The sequence below is a fragment of the Dendropsophus ebraccatus genome, chromosome 2 (assembly GCF_027789765.1).
Source record: "Dendropsophus ebraccatus isolate aDenEbr1 chromosome 2, aDenEbr1.pat, whole genome shotgun sequence".
NCBI lineage: Eukaryota > Metazoa > Chordata > Amphibia > Anura > Hylidae > Dendropsophus > Dendropsophus ebraccatus.
The window spans coordinates 175,149,901-175,172,567 of NC_091455.1; the positions used below are offsets into that span (position 1 = coordinate 175,149,901).

At 43.2% G+C, this 22,667-nt stretch overlaps 1 protein-coding gene across 1 annotated transcript in view; it reads left to right on the forward strand.

Annotated features, from left to right (window-relative positions):
• The window catches only part of GSDME (gasdermin E), a 103,260-nt gene that overhangs the window by 18,799 nt on the left and 61,794 nt on the right, over positions 1 to 22,667 (forward strand). Inside the window, exon 4 of the mRNA XM_069958775.1 lies at positions 18,633 to 18,810. Coding sequence (XP_069814876.1) covers positions 18,633 to 18,810 — 178 coding nt within the window. The remainder of the gene's footprint in view (positions 1 to 18,632; positions 18,811 to 22,667) is intronic.

Sequence of the window (22,667 nt, forward strand, 5' to 3'; positions counted from 1 at the left end):
TACCTTCTTGTGCACAAGCAGGTATGCTGGGAGGGGACTGGCCGGTGTGAGGGACCGCAAAGTGCAGCGGCGGGTCCCGGGGGACAGAGGGGAGGGGTGGATGAAGGGCTGGACTGGCGGTGCAGAGGTGGCTGCCGGGGCTGACAATGGGGGGCAGGACTGGAAGGACGCAGCCGCGGCGGGGGAATAGTTAAATAACTGCCACCCGTAATATCGCGGGCTGCAGTCATTAGCAGTGGGGGCCGCTCCATATACAGCAGACTTCTGCTGCATATGGAGTGGCTCTGGGGGGGGGTTAAATGCCGCTGTCAGTTGTGACAGCGGCATCTACCCTGTAAAATAGCCGGCACTAGCGATCGCTATGTGCCGGTTATTTGAAGTTGGCACCACCGGGAGCGGAGAGCACGCAGGCGGAGGAGGGGACACCAGGGGGCGGCACACAGAGAACATGGCCGGCGCTCAGCTAGCTGCCGGCCGTGGTCTCTGCGCTGTACTTTATATTAAGCTGCGCTATTATGCAGCTTAACATAAAGTATCGATACCAGGAAATCCTGGTACCGAACCGTTTTTCTGACCAAAATATCGATAGTAGTATCGATATTTCGGTGCATCGTGCAACACTAATCACAAGTAAATATGTATATATAACACTTTATCTAAATCACAATTAAAATTCATAAAAACATATAAACAAATGAACATGTAACTACACGCTTACAAAAAAATCTCTGTATATAAATCTCATGCGGTTGCAAATGGTATAATACAGGATATGAACTGGAGAGAGTGGAACCGCTGCACATCCCATCTATGGCTGATACTAATGCCGCTAGGCCTATATTAAAAATCAACACCAGAGTGTCTGTATATGAATTGATCAAGCCATATTGCCCCGTGTACCACCGCGCAGGTCCTCTGGTCCACACGGGTCCCTACGCTAACTCCACACCGTGTCGGTCAGCGACCGCCAACCCCGCAAAGCGTGCACATGCAGGGAAGGGAGGCCATGGAACGGCCCTGCAACCCCAATGTCACAGGACCAGACCCAAAAAAGCCCCACCAAAACCCAGCCAGCACCATCGGCAGGATATACTGTAGACTTGATTATTTGTAGGTTAAAATACATATAATGCGGTTAAAATTAATATAGTATGGTTAAGTCCGCATGTAGTTGTTGCATACGGTGCGGCTAAAACCGCATGCGACTAGTGCAGGGCCCTTGCAAGTCGCTGTGGTTTATTACTACTATATTTGATCAAGTCAGTTATCACTGTTGTGTTTATCAGTTCAATATAAATTGCAACAGTTAGTGGCGCTTATTAGCGTTTTCACAGAAATATGTTAAAATAGATTCGGTGGAAATCCACCTCTCACCGGTCTGAAGACTCTGATTCTATGAGGTCTGCGGCCGCATACTGGTGGGAGCAGACAGAGGGTTATTTACTTGAAGATGTCGTCAGGAGCTCTCCTCATGTTCAGTGTTCCTCGTGTCGTGTGCACAGGGTCTTGTTTAGAGTACTGTCCGGTTTGGAGCTGAATGCTCAGTGCTCGGTTGTCTCTCCTGACATCAGATGGGTGTTTACCCTTAAGCGCTGCTCCCGTGTTCTCTGTCAGCATAGGAGTATTTGTATGCATTCACTATGCTGTGAGCTAATAAATGGTGGGACCGGTGGTAGGTGGTTATGGCAGTATATTTCTGCAATATATTCAATAGTAGTAGCAACTCTTTATATGCGTTTCAGAGCACTGCTCAGCTCTTTCCTCAGTAATGAGTTGCAAAATGCAACTCATTACTGAGGAAAGAGCAGAGCAGTGCTCTGAAACACGCTACTACTATTTAATATACTGCAGAAATATACTGCCATAACCACCTACCACTGGTAGGCCTCATCTCCCTCCGTACTGCCCATGCGCAGCGTCCTGAAGACGTCAGCACGCTGCCGACATGGAACGCAGGCCCCGGCTGACGTAAGTGGAACACACGACTTTCAATCACGCCCCTGTGGGCGTGATTAAAGCGCTTCCAGCCGCCCAGGACAATGACTAAATCTGCCCACCGTGACTACTTGGCGGAGATTTACATACAGAGCGGGACTTAATCAAAGTACGAAAACTGACTAATAGAGGGGATCACGGGGGGTACAGGGGGATGTTTAGGAAGCGTGCTGGCTGATGTACCAGCACGTTTCCTTAGCTTTATGGACGTTTTTTTCGTGATTGGTTCCCTTTAACACCTAAAATGCGGCCACCTCTAAACACAATGGATAAACACATTGTAGCAAATAATGCCATAATGTGTATGTAACAATAATATCTATAATAATATCAATGTGTAATATTGTCACCAAATATGACGAATTTGGTGCATTTGAATGGCACTCTCGCCATGTGGATAGCTGTGCCACCTATTGAATGGAAGGATATAATGCCAAAAGAAATTATGGCTGTATCCATGTTTTCCAGGCAGTCCTCGGGCTGCATCCACCTTCTCCAGGCAGCAGAGTTCAATTGCCAATGATTCGGGTTCATGTGAACCTGAACTTTCGTCAGGTTCGCTCATCTCTAATTGCAAATAATAAATGAATCTAAAAGTCTAGAACACTAATAAAGATGGGGCGTGATTGCTATTTCTTGTTTGTTTCTTTTTGTGCAAATTAGTGCCATAGAGTTCATGTTTACTTTCAGTATCTTTCCCTATGACTGACTATGATTTTGTACCACTAGAGGGCAGCTTTCACCTCTTTTACCTTTTTATTGCTACTGATATATTTTCAGCACAAAGTGGTTTGAAAATGTCCTGAAAAGTGATCTGTCTGATTGTCACAATTACCGTGCAGGACTTTGGATAAAAGCTCCTCATTGGCAACTAATGTGGCTCTTGGGTGACAGCTTCAAACCTCTGGCTGTCAAAGAGCAAAGAAGATGTGATAGGGAAAAAACATGTGAGACGAGATAATTACAGTGTAACATTTAATTGCATGTACTTTTTTTGGTGATATATAAAGGAGAAAGTCCCTAAAAAAAGTTGCTTTCAAAATGGACAAAGTACACTAGGACTTTTACGTATTTATTGATGTGGAAAGAGGAAAATTTTGTCTTTGAAAAGACAGACACAACTAAAGTACATATGTACGATTCTGCACAAAATTCTTCAAAGAGTCCTATCAGAAGACTGTACCAGTGGGGGTCCGAGTGCTGAGATCCCCACCGATTACTAGATTAAAGGGGCTGTGATGTGCTCATAGCTTTACAGAGAGTCTGCTGAGCCGGAGAATTTTTTCTAGCTGGGCATGCAACACTAATAAATACGCCACAGTCATGTGTCAGATTAATGTCAGTTTCTATATTGAATCAGGAATTGTTAATTTATTTCCATTAGGCTGAATTCAGTGTTCTACATGGGGGTTATCTACAATTGTAATTTCATCCTATGCTTTGCAAACTTAATGTGTGACATATCTGCAGATTTGGCTGTATTCCTACATAGATTTTTTTAAGCCTTCTTTAGGGTACAAACCCACTTGACGTATTTGCTGCGTGAATCAGTCTTAAAAATAAGCAGGCAAAACGCAGGTTGGCTTTATACAATTGTTCTACGTTAAAATACGCAATTGCGTATTTTTGAAGCGTGAAGCTACATGCGTTTTTCGCACAGGTTAACAACTGATGCTTTGCTAACAACAAGCTTCACGCTTCAAAAATACGTAATTGCGTATTTTAACGCAGAACAATTGTATAAAGCCAACCTGCGTTTTGCCTGCTTATTTTTAAGACTGATTCACGCAGCAAATACGTCAAGTGGGTTTGTACCCTTAAAGTCATATTGTAATCCTTCTAAGGTTATGTGCACACTACAGAATCCAGGCAGATAACCCGCTGCAGATTCCGCCACTTGCGTCCACATGCATCTCCGCCCATGCCATAGACTGCACAGACGGATTCTGCCATCCACCCAAAGGCGGAATCCGCCTGTGCATAGTATGGAGTCTATGGCACGGGCAAAGTGGCAAGTGGAGGAATCCGCGGCAAGTTTTCTGCCCGGATTCCATAGTGTGCACATACCCTTACTCTCACTTTATTTCATCGGCGGCGGACAGTGTCACCTAGGGGCTTTAAAACAGCTGGGCCCCATGTCCCAACTGGGGAGAAGGGCCCTAACTGCTGTGAAGCAACCCCCCACCAGGTGTCTTTGTCCACTGATGTAATAAAGCGATTTGTAGTGCAGGAAGAGGATGAAGACAAGTTTTATTCAGTTATATAATGAATGTGGAGCATATAAGCTTGTGGATGGTGCAGAGAACTGCACATAGATTAAGGTGGGGTGATAATTTCCCCCCCCCCCCCCCCCCAAAAAAAAGGTTCAGCTTTTCTGATGTTTTTTTGGACCTTTTTTGAGTTATAAACAGCATTTCTACAGCTTAAAAAAATTAGACCAAAATACAATGTGTAAATGTAGCCACCAAGCAGGCAGCGCCCTTAGAGACACTGCCTAGAACCCAAAGTTTAGAACAATGTTAGGCTGAAAATTGAGCAAGCTGTTTTTTGCTTTTGTTCCATTTTCTTCTCTTTGAAGGTTAAAGGCTTTAGTCTATGTTCCTACTAGTTAAAAGTGACGTCTGTTCTTCTTGGACATTCGACATTTCACAGCAAATGACGGCCGTTATTTTATAGCAACATTTTCAAATCATTTTGATGGTTTGTGAACATAGCCTTTTGTGTGTTACCAGAAAGCTGTAATTTTGAGTGAAAACAATATATATTTACAGATGACAGAAAAAAATGGGCGCATTTTGCAAAAACAGGTAGTAAAGAATGAGCAAGTTCATTATTTGGACGGTCATAACCAATTACAGCTGTAATTCTATACGGTGTGGGCACTGTTGTCCACTTACCCATTGACTTCAGTGGAGCACATTATTACATTGAAAATACAGCTGTATTTTAATCTCAGAATTATGGCCATATTTTACCTTTATTTTCTGATATGTAAACCTAGACTTAAAAGGCGTTTTAGAGAAAAGGGCCAGGAAATCTCCCAATCCATGTGTCAAACATATTTGTTAGGCTTAGCAAAGCAGCACCACAGGCACCTTGCAAGCAGGGTTGTGTAGCACATCCAGTGGTTGGGAGGAGAGATGAGTGCAACCTGAGTATCGACCTTGGGGGCCAGGAAAACATGAATACAGCCCATGGTAATCCAATGGCGAAGGATCGAATTGGAACATACTTAAATTGCGCTCCTGACTAGCAGGGATTCACTCTCAGAATTGGTGTGGAGGTCAATACATCAAATACCCATAAAGTGTTGAAATAGTCTAGCAATAAGGCCATTGGTTTATAAGATGGGAATAACCCTAAATGGTTAATAGAGCTTCTTGCAGCTCCCCAGATGCTGATTGCTGATTTAGTTTATAAGTGACGGCCTGAATTAGCTTCACATCTAACACTTCTTTCATTTCCTTGTCACTGTTTGAAAATTAATCAGGGCTGAGGTTTTCCACCCGTTCCTTAAATGAAGATAAATAGCCGCGCTCCTGGCTCATGTAAATGAGCGCGTCCCGAAACGTCTGATTAGTATTTGTCAACAAATAATTACAAAGCTATTTGTTTCCCCTCCATTAGGATTGCACTAGCTGCTGCCGCTCTTTGCCAGGGGTTACATTAACATCACTTTGATTTTTTTGCAAGACTTCTACAACTGACAGTAAAAGTAGGAAACCCTCATTATTATAATGATTGTACAAATAGTGTTTACTTTTTAGTGGAATGTGAATGATTCCTTTAAGCTAGTCTACACTTGCTGAAAATCCACAGCAATGGAAACACGGTATATGTGAATACTGCAAATCTCATTTGAGTTGCCAGGTACTGTAGGTGAACACCACAGCATTACTGCCCAACGTGGCCTCACATTAAAGTAAATCTGTAATTTCACTCCCCCCAAACCGCCGGTACAATTTTCTAGACTTCATCAAAGCATTTCTGGTCCTGGGACTGCCTTTCACCTGGTGCTAGTATTCTGGCTAACTTTTATTCTGTTGGCGGGGTGTCATTGAGGCGTGTCTTAGAGCATCCATGCCCTATGCCTGCAGCGCCTCTCCCCCCGCCTCCATGCAGTGCAGGATGTGTCAAAAAAAAAAAAAAAGAAAGTTTGGGAGAGAGGTTCTGCAGGCCTAGGGCACGGATGCTCTGGACCCCGCCTCAATGACACCTCGCCATCAGAATAAGAGTTAGCCAGAATACTGGCCCCAGGAGAAAGGTAGACCTGGGGACCAGAAGTCTGTAATGAATATCTAGAAAATTATATTGGCAGTTTGGGCTGGTGCTGGATAGTACAGATTAGCTTTAAAGATGACCTGTATGACCTCCAGGAACACACAAATTAATAGGGCTGAGTGCACACTGCATTTTTGAAGTGCGTTTAATGTATCTGCTTAATGAAGAAGAAACTGAAGCAAAACACGAAGCAACTGTGTGCCATCTGTTTGGACCAGTTTTTCATTGACTTCCTTTATAAACACACAAAAAAAAAGAACCAGAACAGATCCCTTTTTTTTTTTAATTAAAGGGGTTATCCAGCGGAAATTTTTTTTTAAAATCAACTGGTGACAGAAAGTTATATAGATTTGTGATTTACGTCTATTTAAAAATCTCAGCAACCCATATTTACAGTGGTTTGCAATAAATTAAAATTTCAACCAAAATTTTTTTTTTTCAGTATTTCAATTCAAAGAGTCATTACATACAGAGTGAACTTTTTCAAGCATTTATTTCTGTTATGGTGCGTTTACACAGACAGATTTATCTGACAGATCTTTGAAGCCAAAACCAGGAACAGACTATTAACAGGGATCAGGTCATAAAGGAAAGACTGGGATCTATCCTCTATTCAAATCTATTCCTGGCTTTGGCTTCCAAAATCTGTCAGATAAATCTTTCTGTGTAAACACACCCTGATGATTATGGATTACAGCCAAGAAAAACCCAAGTCAGTATTTCAGAAAATTAGAATAATTAACCCAAAACACCTGCAGTGGCTTCCTAAGTGTTATTAAAGGTCCCTTATGGTGCGTTTACACAGAAAGATTATCTGACAGATTATCTGCCAAAGATCTGAAGCCAAAACCAGGAATGGATTTGAAAAGAGGAGAAATCTCAGGCTTTCCTTTATGACCTGATCTCTGTTTATAGTCTGTTTCTGTCTTTGGCTTTAAATCTTTGGCAGATAATCTCGTCAGATAACCGTTCAGTGTAAATGGACCCTAATGCTACGTTTACATGGAACGATAATTGGCCCGATCGTACGATTAATGATGTCGGATTAACGGATTTTTTTTCATAACGATCAGCGTTTAGACGGTACGATATACCATACGGAAAAATCGTTTTGCGATCGTTTTGCGATCGCGTGCCCGCAGCCCGGCCCCTGACGGGGCTCCGATTGCCGCCGCCCCGTCCACGAGCATACGTTACCTGCTCCGCGTAGCAGGTCGTCGGAATCCCAGAATCCCCTCTTCAGTACATTGATTGGCTGAAGAGGAGCCGTTTGAAATTCCCGGCTCCCCTCTTCAGCCAATCAATGCACGGCAATGTACCTTCATCCTCAGCGCTATTCCCATGCGGTTTTAATGTAGTGCTCCGTGCGGTAAGGCCGTTTGGACAATTGCCCCACCCCCAGAGCGCTGATCTGGCCCATCCCCGGTTGGCTCAGTCCATTGATAATCACTAGTAGCGGCAAATTGCCCATCTAAACAAAGTGAATCGCTTAGTTTGATCAGCAAGCAGCTGCCTGCCTTTCAACTCTGTACAGCTCTTTGCCACTCCTCCCTTTGTGCCAGAAAAACCTTGATCCAGCTTTTCCCGACACCCGGGGTGGAACGTCAGGGAGCGGAACTGAATTGAAAAGCAGACAGCTGTTAAGCCGCTTGCTGATTAAACAAAGAGATTCGCTCATCTATTAAATTCGATCAATCTGCTGATAGTTTCCCTTTAATGAAACATGAAAAATACAGCGATCTTCATATGGCTCGGTTGCTCAGCTGATCATGTTGTGTACAGGCACTGGAAGTGAGTACCGATCTCACTTATCAGCGCTTGTTTGCGGCCACAAACGGTTGGGGATGAGGCCTTCTAAAAAGGGCCCTTAGGCCCTTAAAACACACAGCAATGTGCAGCCTGTGACAGATGGCCCAAGTGCTGGCCGCATGTCATGGACAGAACACTTACCTGTCACAGGACGTGCTGCATCTCATTCATGCTACTGAACTGGCACGACTTTGTAAGGGTATGTTCACACTGAGTAAAAGAGGCGGAATTCAGCCTCAGTGTGTCGTAGCATCTCTATGGGAGAGTGCACGCTACTCCGCTGCCGCCCTCTCCGCTCAAAGTGTGAACATACCCTAAGTGTGGAAAAAAGTTGGCTATCAAAGGCGGGAGGGCATTATTCATAGGTAACAGCATATACAGAGGTACCGTACAAGCTGTTGAAGTCAGTGTAACTTTCTCCAATTCATGCTATCCTCAGCACATGCATGGTAAAGGATTTTGAGATGCCAGTTTTGTGTAATTTTTTTTGCCATGACTGTTCATCCTTATGCCATTAATAAGGGAGTGCGAGGCTAGCCATTCCTAGTGTTCACACTATAGTTATCAGATGCAAAGCAGATCAGACTGCTGCCGCTACTCTGGCAGTGCATTGGTGCATTATTTGAGCAAAACCAGTAATGGTTTCCGAATAAAGGATTCATGTGAGGATCACTTCACATCATGTTTTAAGCTTACCTTCAATGGAACCCTTCAGTGGATTGATGATCATGGATAGGTAAAGAGAAGTGTGTGCACAACCTAGAGGTTATTTATACAGCTGTGGGTAAAGTGTTTGCAGAGTTTTTGGTGTTAAATCCGTATTAAGAATTCTTAACACCATCATGAGCAGCTAAGATCTAAATCTTTCCCTGGCAGATTTTTCTTGCCATTAGCAAGTCTTTTCATGTTCCTGGTCATAATCTTTTATTTAGTACGCTGCTCTCCGGGAGACACGTGCTCCTCTTAGAAAACTTCCGTTTCATGCTTGAAAATGTGGATGTGGAAGCTTCACTTAATGTAATAACTTCATACACACTTGTACACAGATTACAACCCCAACACATTTCTCAGATGCAGTTCACACTCTAACCAGGAGCAACAGTCTGATCAAACCTACCGTTGTGGTGACCTGTCTCAGGCCATGATTGGCTGAGCAGGCTTCACCTTGTGTCTAGATGGGGATCAGGAAGTGGTGAGTAGGGGGCATCGGGTACCAGCCTATCAGGATATGTTCACACTGTGTTAAAGGGAACCAATGTATAAAGCCGCGGCACGTACCAGGAGCTTTATACCGGGGAAAAATGACTTTTATTCCCGTGGCTCGTGACAGACATGGGCGGGGAAGTAGTCATCTGGGTGGCTCCCCAGCGGTGTCTAGTCACAGCGCTCTGCCAGTCAGCGCGTTCTGCGGGATGACTGACAGGCAGAGAGGCCAGTAACGCACCGAGTGTCTGTCACATAGCCTGCTGCGAGTATGTCAGCCCATTAAAGTGAATGGGCAGGTATCCACAGCAGATTTTGCTGTGAACTCGCAGCGAGAAATCCACTGCCCGGTGCGTGAAACGGTCCGTTGTCCGTCCACAAGCCTCGACTCCGTGAGTGCTGCATCTGTTACCTGTATACACTGTAAAAAGAAGTGATGTGTTACTTCTTTTGCAGTAAATTCTATGAATATAGTGTGGGGTTACATGCTACAGAAAATATACTTGAAATGGGCTTCAAAAAGCTGTTGCAAATTAAAAAAATAATAATCTAAAATACATGGGTAGTTTTCCCTTGAAATACATGCACATTCTTTCTACTTTCATTTAAAGGGAACCAATCGGCCCAATTGGGTTGATATGGTTCCCTGGAGCAATGTACAGTATAAAGCTCCTGCAGCAGCCGCGGCACGTAACAGCTGCGGCTGCAGCAGGAACTTTATACCGCGGAAAAATGACTTTTATTCCCCCGGCTCATGACAGACAACCGGTCCATTACTGGCTTCTCTGCCTGTCAATCATCCCGCAGAGTGCGCTGACAGGCAGAGCGTTGTGACTAGACTACCCATGTATTTTAAATTATAATTTTTTAAATTTGCAACTGCTTTTTGAACCCCTTCGAAGTATATTTTCTGTAGGATGTAACCCCACATATTCTTAAAATTTACTTCAAAAGAAGTAACACATCACTTCTTTTTTCAGTGTGTACAGGTAACAGATGCAGCACTCACCCATGTTAGTTTAAAACAGACCTTTAATCCATGTTTCGGTCACGGAGTGGAGGCTTGTGGAAGGACAACGGACCGTTTTATGCACCAGGCAGTGGATTTCTCGCTGCAAATTCACAGCAAAATCCGCTACGGATACCTGCCCATTCATTTTAATGGGCTGACATACTCGCAGCGGGATTGTCATCCCACTGCAAGTATATCAAACCCTGCGGGCTTGGGTCATTCTTTACCGTGTCCCCGCTCCGGCTTGTTTTGGGGGCCAGTGTGCTGCAGCGGGGGGAGTGAATGGGCATCCGTGCACGCCCGCATCAGAACCCCCCAAGGCACACTGTGTCAGTGCTCGCTCCATAGTGTGCACTGACATGGTTTTCTGCGACCGCTATTCAATGAAGAGTGGCCGCAGAAAACTGACATGTCAGTTGTTTGCGGCGCTGCAAGAGATCCCGTCCGGGATCCCACAGATCGTAAGGCAACGTATCTTTTCGTGAAAACTACGGCCATTGTTGCCGATTACAACAATGGCCGTACTTTTACGAAAAGATACGTTGTGTGAACATAGCCTTAAACTACAATGGGTGAGTGCCGCATCTGTTACCTGTATACACTTTGATTAAATGAATTGTTTTATGCTGAGCACAACCCGAAGGTATGCAAGAGCCTGAGTATGGACAAGTAACAGGTCTGTTCAGTGTCCTGAGAAGTGCAGCTGGAACTTGTAGTATGCCCTGTTTGTAGTGCCGGGAAAGTTCTTATATTACTCCTTTTTACACCAGTAAAAATTTAGTAACTGATTACAATGGAAAATACATATTCCTACTGTACATGTACACTGTGTTCACATTAAAAAAAACAAAAACAAGAAAGGATATAGTAAAAGCAATCTGACAACTCTATATCATGTTTCCTTCTAAGCACTGCAGAGTGGGGTGGGTAGAGGGAGGCGTGCATACTGCAGCTTAGCACCACCTTTATGGCACTTAAGCGTAAAGGGGAACTCCAGGTGGAGGTTAAAAAAAAAAAAAAAAACTGCTGCATAAGCATCTAGCATTGCTTACCTGTCTTACCCAGTTTAGAAACTACAAAAATCCATTTGTTTTTGGGGTCTTCATTCTGTATTTTGTGGTTGTACTGTGAGCAGTTGTACTTAGTACTACAGGTTCCAGAATGCAATGCTTTCCCTCAGCTGTTCATCACAGTCCTCCACCCTGCCCATTCCCCGCCCAAAGCTGTTGCAAAAGATCTAGGCTGTGTTCACACATTGTAGTTTTATTGTGTTACTGAATTATTTGCAGTAATTTATGATTTCATTGTGTTCCCACCCACACAGCACACTGTATTCTCTACCTGTAATATTGATATCAATTGGAATAAAGTAAAGAACTTCTTGAATTTAATTAATTTGTTTTCCTTTTCATCTCCACGCACGTATTATGATCGAGCTTCTTTTGTCTTTGAAGTTGAACCCTACAATAAGGAGTTTATCCAATACTATCTTACATGGGATATACTGTTTATGCCTAGTTTTTTGTCCAGGTGGGATTGGCAATGCCGGCTCTGATCCTCTCTGCCGTTTAGCGTAATTTACGCGTCATTTAGCGTGTTACTGCATCATTTTTGTAAAGACGCTGCTGTACTGCAATGACACTCCAATGTGTGTGAATATAGTCCTAATTTCACTGCAGAGTTTTTGGCTGGTCAGAGATGGGGTATCCAGCCAAGCCTCCTGTGAGATCACGCCCTGCCTCCTGTCTGCATCATCAGCCTGTGCTCAGCAAACACACACAATGTGAGACAGAGGCATGGAATATTTGTCTCCTAAGGGGGATAGCAGAAGGAGCAGAAGACAATGTGAATTGGCACAGAGGATAGTTTTCTTCACTTCCTGGATTTCTATTAGCTACAAGTGTGGCAGAACCGCACAGATATGGTAATACATTATATAGACACATCTATATAACTTTTAATGTACTTTTAATAGAAAATAATTTTCCCTATGCAGAGTTTATACATGATTTTATATCTTGATTTCAGCTGATAGCTGCTGCACAGTTATCGTTGGTTTTATCTCCCTATCAGCTATTTTCCAATGTTTGCAGCTCAGAGGAGCACGATATGAAGCTAAGAGATTCCTTTTACACGGAACGTATATTATCTGTTTTGATAATGGATCCTACTGGATGGCATACAGGTGCATCTGTTTTTGCATGAATTTTTTTCAATAAAACAGATACTTTAAATGGATAGCAAAAACCCAGTGTGAACCCAGCCTCAGGGTACAAACCCACACACCGTATACACAGCAGATACGCAGCAAAAACGCAGCAGATTTGGTGGTGCAGATTTGATGCTGTGTCCAGTTATTTAGATCTAATCTGCTGCGTATTTGTTGCGTGTTTGCTGAGTATTTGCTGCGTATCGCAGCAGTAAATAAGCTGCGTATACGGTGTGTGGGTTTGTACCCTTAGTTACGTGTTTTGATAACACATGGAAATACACAATAGACAGAACCTGTATTAATGACATTACTCTGCGTATTCTGTGACCCTTGAAGAGGTCACTCCACAGGGAGGGGGAGGCTGAGCAATGGCTGCAGTGTAGACACAGGAGGTTCGAAAATTCTTAGAGGGGAATCCCGGCTATCACCTGATATTTCCTCCTTTTATTTAAAGTACATTTACACCCATCTGATTGTTAACTGAATTTTCAGACAAATTATGAACCCATGTATCTCTTGAATGAGAATGCCTTTGAAGAAACTAATAAAAAGGTGTGTGATCAGGACACCCTAAGATATATAAAGATGGTAACATCTAATTCTTTTGGATTGGCTGAGAGTATTCTTTACAGCAACTCTGTCTGGATTATAATAGTACCTAGATTTACAGATTACATCTTATATATATTTCCTGGCAGCAGAGAGGACTGTGTCAGAATTGAAAGAATGCACCACTTCCTGCAGGACATACAGCTGCTGATAAGTACTGGAAGGCTTGAGATTTTTTAATAGAAGTAAATTACAAATCTCTGGCACCAGTCGATTTGAAAGAAAACATTTTTTGCAAAACATTTTTCCATTCGTAACATCTAAAATCTGTCTTCTTCATAATTCATACTGTGATTCATTACTAATATGTTTGTCATAGTAAATTTGTAACATGTTTGGACACTGCTGTCCTGGAAATATGCCCAGCATAAATATTAGTCTGTTGTCATTGTGTGGGCACAAGCCATATGCCGCCTGCAACTGCTCTGCCGAACATCTCTGATTTTGGACATTTAGTGATTGAATAATTGCTATTTTAACTGTGTCTGATGATGGATTTAATCCTGACTAGCCTTATATTTGATGAGATTATATGAGCCCACAGTAATGACTAGCAGTAATATAAAGGGGGTGGCTCTTTTGTTGCTGTTTCCTTGTAGCACCTATTGTACAGCTGGAGAAATGCAGATTGTTACCATCCACTGAATGTGTGAGATCTGTACATTTCATCTGTGCGACCATTAATGGTACTCTCCAAGGTGTCTTGTAGTCTGATATATTAGCACTGCATGTGCCTTCCTGTATACTTACCTCCCCTGCCGCTGCTGCTGTCAGATCTTCCATTCCTGTCCCTGTTTTCCTGTAGTTTCTTCTTTAGGATTGTCATCACAAGGACCGGTAGATCTGTTAGTGGCAGCAGTGGGGGAGCAGGGACGGTAAGTATGCTGGCTTTTCTTGTTTTACTGCAGGGGGGTATATACAGCATGGATATATTTGCCTGGAAAACTCCTTTAGGGTATGTTCACACAATGCAGATCTGATTTTAAATACATTGATTTGTTTTGGTGCAGAAACACTGCACATTTTCTGCAGCTGAGTGGTATTGTGTGAACATTCTAACAAAGCAAATGCCTTACTTTTCCTTTTATGTATGTTAATAGCAGTCAGAGCTTTGCTTTTGTGATTCAGAATTCCATATTGCTTGTGTTGGTATAGATGTATATTTTAATGTTACTTAAAGGGAAAGTATCATCAGGTTAGAAGTCTCTAACCTGCTATCTCCCTATAGAGCACAGGGCACTGAGGATGAAGGTAAGTTTCTGTGTGGCCGGAACAGATTGGTGCACTGGGGGCAGGACTACCACCATCAGTGCACCTATACTTTTTTATCATGCACAGATATGCTGCGTTTACACGGAATGATTATTGTGCGAATTTGCACGATAACAATCGAATTTGAACGATAATCGTACGTGTAAACGCAGCGAACGATCAAGCAACAAGCGAGAAATCCTTCATTTTGATCTTACAACATGTTCTAAAATTTGCAGATCGTTCCGTGTAAACAGTCGTTCACCGATTTTACCTATGTGCAAGATAGGCTTAAGCGATCGCAAAACGATTTTTCCGTACAATATATCGTTCTGTTTGATTGTTCTAAAAAAACCATTGTTCTTTCGATATCGTTCATCGTACGATCGGGCGAATTATCGCTCCGTGTAAACGCAGCAATAGAGTTTACACTCAGGAAATAAGCCAAACAGTCTCACTTGTAGATTACTTTTAATCTGTTTAACTCAATTGGCCCACTAGGAGTATGCTGCAATATATGTCAGCGTACATTTTTGCTGATTACCTGATGTATACCTTGGACACATCAGCAAAACGTCCTTTGAATGTAGCCCAAGTTGAATATCTGTTTTATAATAAGGCGTCACAATTCCAAGCGTCCACCAAATGGCAGCAGAAGGAGGCCTGCTCTGCTGTTTTGTCCCATATTCTGCGTCTCATATTGCTTGCATTTCTGTTTGTATTGCATTCATCATGGTTAAAGGGGTATTCTGGAGAAAACAATAATATATTGTGCTAATAAAGATATATATCTGTAACTCTGATACAACTTTGGGACTTTCTGCAGCCACCAATGTTTGTGTTAAATACAGCAGAGCTGCTTATGCTATGGTCCTCACTGGCCTTCCCTGCTATTTGTGTACTGACACGGAGCCATATTAAAGGTTTTCTTGGTTGATGTGTGAGTGTTCAAATTGCGTCCGATTAGGAAAAAGAGACGGGAAAAGTACATGCTTAGCGCTTTCACTCCCACCTCTGTGTGACCTGGATGGACTCCCAGTGCAAGTCTAAAGGCTATATTACATGACACGATAATGAGGGAAGCAAGCACAGAACAGCGGGAGGCGCTGGCCAGACGATCCTCAGATCATCCGGACTGCCCATAAAAGTTATACGAGCAGCAGAATGTCGCTGACATGATCGAGATTTTTCAAAATGAAAGAACACGATCATCCATCATTGTGCATGTCAGCTGATTGTGGTCTCTTAACTTAACCTATTACACCAAATAATAATCAGCCAAGTGCGGCCGAAAATCATTTGGTGTAAAGCGGCCGTAAAGGGCTGTCCAGTCAGAATGGGGAAAGGAGCAGAATTTTTAATTTAAAAAAAAAAACCTGATAAACTGTCATACAAGTTCATTTACCTATTTTATTTTTTCCCACTCTACCATAAAAGTCTTTAGTCATTGGTTAGCAATCCAACCCATTATCTATAGAAAATATTTTGCATGTGTTATAGTGTAGTACACACTACTTACCAGCAGAGGGGGCCATAGTCCTTTGTATTCTTCGCTAGTTTATCTTGTAATTTTAAAGAATTAGTATATTAGTAGTTGTTTATAACTGAATATAGTATATCTCACAGTAAACTGAAAGCGAGACCTCTACACCTCCAAAATATTATATTTTTCAATAATCCATGAAGTAATACCTTATAATGGCATCATGCAGAATATTTCTTAAGAGAATTATGTTTTCTAAATCTGCAAACTATACAAACTCATGCTAGATGTAAAAGTGAATGGAAAGGTCAAACTTTTCCTTTGTAATTGAGGTGAGACCTGGTCAATATCTCCAAATATATATATTGCTTTAATCAGTTGTATAACTTAAAGCTCCAAGAGCCCAATGCAGAATCAGTAACCGGACCCCATAACAGATGTGCTATGCTGATTGAACCATGGGCAGCAAGAGACAGGGACAGGCTCCCTTATTACAACAAAGTGTGAGTTTCTAAGAATTAGAATAGTTTTAAAACCAGCCAGGATCATGGTAACAAGTCATTAAGGTGGTGCCTAGCACTGGGGACCACCCAGATGACAAGTTACCCCAGAAGCACAACTCCCCATTGTTGTTACCATATGTATTACTGCCATATTGTTACTGACCAAATCCTGTATACCAAAACTGATATTGCCAATAATACCAGTATACAAGGGGCAAATATTACCACTACACCATGACCACTAATGTTACTGCAATACTATTACTCACCAAATCCAGTAAACTAAGACCAATAATAACCAACGGTACCTGTTTACAAGGGACAAATACAAGTACAAGTGATTACAGTGCAGTTACAACCAGTGACTCACAGGGAACGCCTTCTCTGAGTGAATTACAGGAGACATCTTCTCTAATTGAAGTTGCTCATTTTTCCTTTTCTTCTACATCCACCTGGGCCATCATAATGGCTTCTCCTAGGCAAACTCATCTCCACAGAATCTGCTAGACAAATACTTTAGCACCATCGTGATCCTCCACATCTTCAGTGCCCTATATAGTAGTTACTACTTGTGCATGTACTGGATATTTTAGCTATGCCCCTTTCTTGTACGCGTCCCCCGATAGCATCTTTTGGTATCTTCCCTAGTATCCCCCATGGTAGACATTTCCTCTAGTGTCACCCGATAGGCATCCCCCCTAATATTGTCCCCCCATGTTAGGCTTCTCTCTTAGGATCCCACCAATAGATAGTGTCCCCCATGGCAAGCATTTCCCTTAGTATCCCCTCTAGTAGATAGTGTCCTACATGATAGGCAGGAGCAGGCCACAGGGCCCCCTGATGCGGAGAGCCCTGCTACGGCTTCTATGGCAGTAGTTCCAGCAGAGTTATCCCCATTCCCTGCTGGGTTTCAAACTATGATTTACTCTTTTAACAGTGTATTTTGAGGTATTGACTGAGTCTGTTCCCTGTTTCAGGCAGGGCTGTGGAGTCACAGTCGTGGAGTCTGAGTCGGAGCTAGTTTTGGCTGGAGTCGGAGTTGGAAAAAATGTACCGAATCCGACTCCAGCTTTAAAAAAAATCATAGAACAGTTAAGAATTGAGTTTTGATATGAATTTTATAAGTTTGGCTCATCAATATATATTATGAGCAACATTCTAATAGGACACTGGCCCTATTAGATAAGGGGGGGCCGAGGAAAAGTTGTCGGTCACTATTTGGCAGTTTGTTTCTGAGCTGGAAGAGTCCATTGTGTGGGGGGAGATCTGTGCTGGTCTCTTCCTGGATGCTGGATGACTGTATATGAGCAGCAGTGTAATATGAAGATATCCTGTCTAATATAGAGGAGGAGGAGGAGAAGACATAAGTAGTGTAGCCTCTGTCCTCAATGTGGTGTTTTTTTTTAGTGCTCTATGGCTGCAGCTGTGTATGTGTGTGTGTGTGTGTGTGAGTGTGTGTGTGCACGTTATGGCTGCAGCAGGCTGTGTGTGTGCTGTGGCTGCAGCAGGCTGTGTGTGTGCTGTGGCTGCAGCAGGCTGTGTGTGTGCTATGTCTGCAGCAGGCTGTGTGTGTGTGCTATGGCTGCAGCAGGCTGTGTATGTATATGTACTATGGCTGCAGCATGCTGTGTATGTGTGTGCTATGGCTGCAGCAGGCTGTGTGTGTGCTATGGCGTGCCCCCACACCCACAGTGACCCCTCCTATATCGCTATGGCTGACCTCTATATCACAGGGATCTGGCATTATTAGCAGTGTTTCTGTGTGTATGGTGAATATTTAGTTAGAAACCAAGAAGATTGTTAGCAGGAAAAGACCACTTGCTCCTTCTAGTCTAGTTGTGAGTAGTTCAGGACATGGAGGCTGGAGACTGGCTGCATCCACTGCACACACAGGAGAATCTGCTTTATATCTTTCCTCATTCCCTCAGAAGTCGCCCCAGGATCATGTAGGACATTAGGAAGAAGCTGCTGAGACAGTGTGATAATAACTCCCCTGGTATATGACCGGCCATTTATGAAGGAGCAGGAGTCGGAAGTCTGAGTTGGTCCTGATAAAATTCAGGAGTCGAAATCGGAGTTGGAGTCGGAGCTGCGGCTTACCGACTCCACAGCCCTGGTTTCAGGTTACCTGTGGTGCAGGCAGCATGAAACTCTGGTTTCTTCATATGGGGCAGAGGGCTGTTTTGGGCCCCTCAGGTGTTAATGTAACCTGTGCACACCTATAATTTTACCCCCATAATTAATCCAAAATATTTGCTTCCTTCTTCATTGCAGGAAAATAAACTTGCAACATCCCTTCATCCAGCAGCTGCACGAGAACAAGAACGATATCCTGTGTGTCCTAAAAGAGAAAATCGTCACCACCCAGAAATGTGTCATATCTCAACAGTCACAAATAGAGGAGACGTGCAAGCTTGGCGGAAAAGTTGGTGTTAAAGCAAAAACGGTGACGGTAAGTGGGAATGGAACCCGCTGAGCTTCTGAAAGGCTTGTGTTTATATTAGATGGCACAGAGGAGATGATTGTTCCTGAAATGCTTTGGGCCAGACAGATCTGTGGGTGAAATAGAATGATAACTAGTAAAATGGTTTACAGTTCAGAGGCCGATTCACAGATGGGTTGTTTGAGAGTGCAGAAAAATCCATTCACCTAGAAATTGTTATTCTGTTTGTAACCTGAATCTGAAATAGCAAAGACAAACTTCAGGCTGGAAATCATGGCTAAAGGGGTATTGCAGCGTTCAAAGGAGAATCTGGGAAGAAAGCTGCAGGGTCATTGCACACCGAGCAGCAGCAGTGTTAAGGTGCCTTTACACAGAGAGATTTATCTGACACATTTTTTAAGCCAAAGCCAGGAACAGACTATAAACAGAGAACAGGTCATAAAGGGAAGACTGAGATTTCTCCTCTTTCCATATACATTCCTGGCTTTGGCTTCAAAAGTCATTACCTTTTAATTACAACACCTATGAGGCTAGCTGACTACAGTTCCTATCATGCGTTATGGTTCTTTTTTCATGGACTAATAATTTGTTTAATCAATGGTTTAACAATTTTAAAGTAACGATTTGTTTTTTTTATGGCAATAAATCGTTATGGAGATAAATCGTTCGAAAAAAAATCATTATTATCATCGCTTTAAGATCACTTAACCTCCTCTCGCAGCTGGACAGTAAATTAACGTCGCTGCAGCTTATGCCTGATGCTACAGCGACATTAATTTACGCCCCAGGATGACACAGGTGCAGCAGCTGCGCCTGTGTCATCCGTGGCGGGTCTCTGCTATCAGTGATAGCCGGGGACCCGCTGCAACTCTCAGCAACTGACAGTTAACCCTATAGATATTGCGTTCAGCATGACCGCAGCATCTATAGTACTGCTGACAGAGAATTCTCCCTACAGAGGGAGAATTCTCTGTCTGCTGTCCATCAGGGCTCTGCGAAGTAATCGCAAAACCCCCGATGGGAGCCATGGAAACCAGAAGCCTCAGGCTTCCGGTTTCCTTGCTACAGAGGCCTTCGGGGGGAGGGAGAGAAGTCTGGGCACGCGGGGCGCACACCCTTGAGCTCTTCCCCCTACCCTCTCTCCCCTGCCGCTGTCACAAGATTGTAACAGCGGCAGGCGACAGAGGAGAGGGGGAATACATAGGGACATCAGCTTATGGGATCATTATAATCCCATAAGCTGATGTCCTAAAACGACCTGGGCATTGATGCATTAATGACCCATGGTCGTGAAAGGGTTAAAGGGGTAGTGCTGCGGTAAAGAATTATTCACAGAATAACACACATTACAAAGTTATACAACTTTGTAATGTATGTTATGTCTGTGAATGGCCCCTTTCCCCGTGTCCCACCCCCCCCACCCGTGTACCCGGAAGTGTGGTGAGCTATACATGCCTGTCACGTGCCGACTCGTCACCGATCTTCAGTCAGTGATGTCATCTTTGGACGGCCGGGCCAAATCTCTCCGACCGTCCTGAGTGCCGGCCACCCTCTGCCGCGTCATCGGCTGCTCAGCCCCGATTGGCTGAGCCAAACTGTGCTCAGCCAATCGCGGCTGAGCATCTGATGACGCTGAAGAGGGCGGCCAGCACTCGGGACATTCGGAGATGTTCGGCCGGCTGCCCGAAGATGACGTCGTGGCACAAGATGGCGGACGGGCGCGACACGGATTACGTATGTTTTGCGCACCACACTTCCGGGTACACGGGTGGGAATGGTGGGACATGGGGAAGGGGGTCATTCACAGACATAACATACATTACAAAGTTGTATAACTTTGTAATGTGTGTTATTCTGTGAATAATTCTTTACCGCCGCACTACACCTTTAAGGCCATCTCACACACTAGGATGAATTTTTGAAAGACTGTTTAGCCTAAGCGATACGCAAATTATCAGCGAACGACCAGCGGTGATTTGAGAATATGTGGAAAGACCACGATGAACGATTTCTCGCTCGTCGCTTGATAGTTAGAGCAGATAATCGCTCAAATGCCATTGTTATCGCACAGATTTGAACGATAATTGCTCCGGCTAAACGGATCATAACAAGTCTCAATCAATGGGTTGGACAATTGATTGCAGGATCATTTGTGTGGCCCATTAAAGGGGTTATCCAGGATTAGAAAAAGCACAGCTACTTTCTTGCAAAAACAGCACCATCCCTGTCCCCGGGTTGTGTGTGATATTGCAAAGAAACGCTATTTACTTTAGTGAAACTGAACTGCAAAACCACTTACAAAGGAAGATCTGCATCCGACTACTACTAATTTTAATGGCTGCACAAAAGTTGCGGTCAGCTGATCAGCCCCTTTCCATTGTCCGAATATCACAATAAGCATTGTTGACAGATGATATTTGGCCTGTGTAAAAGAGTTATTAAAGACAACTTGGGGGACCGAGTTGGCATTTGAAGATTTTTTTTTTTTTCAGTCAATGGGATTAAAATTATGAGATACTTTTCTACTTTCTGAAAAAAGCTACTTTTTTATTTATTTTTGACTGTTTTTAGATTCTTGACGTTCATCAGTACAGAACAGAAGAGTTCCAATTTTTCTATGAAGATAGGTCTCTATTAGAGATGAGTGAACCTCGAGCATGCTCGAGTCCATCCGAACCCGAGCGTTCGGCATTTGATTAGCTGGGGCTGCTGAAGTTGGATAAAGCTCTAAGGTTGTCTGGAAAACATGGATACAGCCAATGACTATATCCATGTTTTCCACATAGCCTTAGGGCTTTATCCAACTTCAGCAGCCACCGCTAATCAAATGCCGAAAGTTCGGGTTCGGATGGACTCGAGCATGCTTGAGTTTCCCTTATCTCTAGTCTCTATTAGAGATGAGCAAGCCTGCTTCTGATTCCAGTAGTCTTCTCGCCTGGAAAACTGGGATACAGTTTATGAGCTATGGCTGTATCACATTTTTCCTCAACACCCTCTCCATGGAGCAGACAGACTGCGAGAATCAGAAGCTGACAGTTCGGGTTTGTATGAACCTGAACCTCGGCTGGCTCGCTCATCACTAGTCTCTTCAATGTGAAAGTGTACCTTCTTGAACAGCATTTGTGTTTTAATGGTTTAACCATCTAAGTGATCCTCTTAATACCAGACGTTTCTGGCTTACCCCTCACACACGGCAGTATTACAGTTCTTTAATATGGCATCTGTATGCCAGTCGTTTACAAGTCATTTACAGACACGGACAGGGTTTTTTATCTCATAGATTCATTACTATGTTGCATGCTGTTTTATGCAGATTGTCTCTCCTAGAACTATCGCCACAGCACTGCAGAAGCTTTTATGATGGCCATAATGTTGGTCATAAAGCATTTACAGATAAAGTTGTAACTTAAAGCCCCATTCTCAACTATATATATATATATATATATATACACACACACACTCCGTATTTTCCAGCGTTTAAGACTACTTTTTAACCCTCAATCTTATTAGAAGTCGGGGGTCATCTTGTATGCCGGGTATACGGTGGGGGAGTTCAAAAATTGCCCCATCACCACTGTATGGGGTGACCACCACAAAAATAAAAAAGAAACAGTTAACTCACCTGGGGCCCGTTCCCGGCCTCTGCGCCCCTCCTGTCCTGCGGGAATGACATCTTGAAAGTCAGGGGTCGTCTTATACGCCCAGTTACCTTATACGCCAGAAAATTCGGTGTGTTTGTGTGTGTTTGTGTGTATATATATATATATATATAATATTATATATATAGCTATAGTATACATATTTTTATATATTATACAGTATACATATACTATATCCCTATACATATACACTATATATATATATAT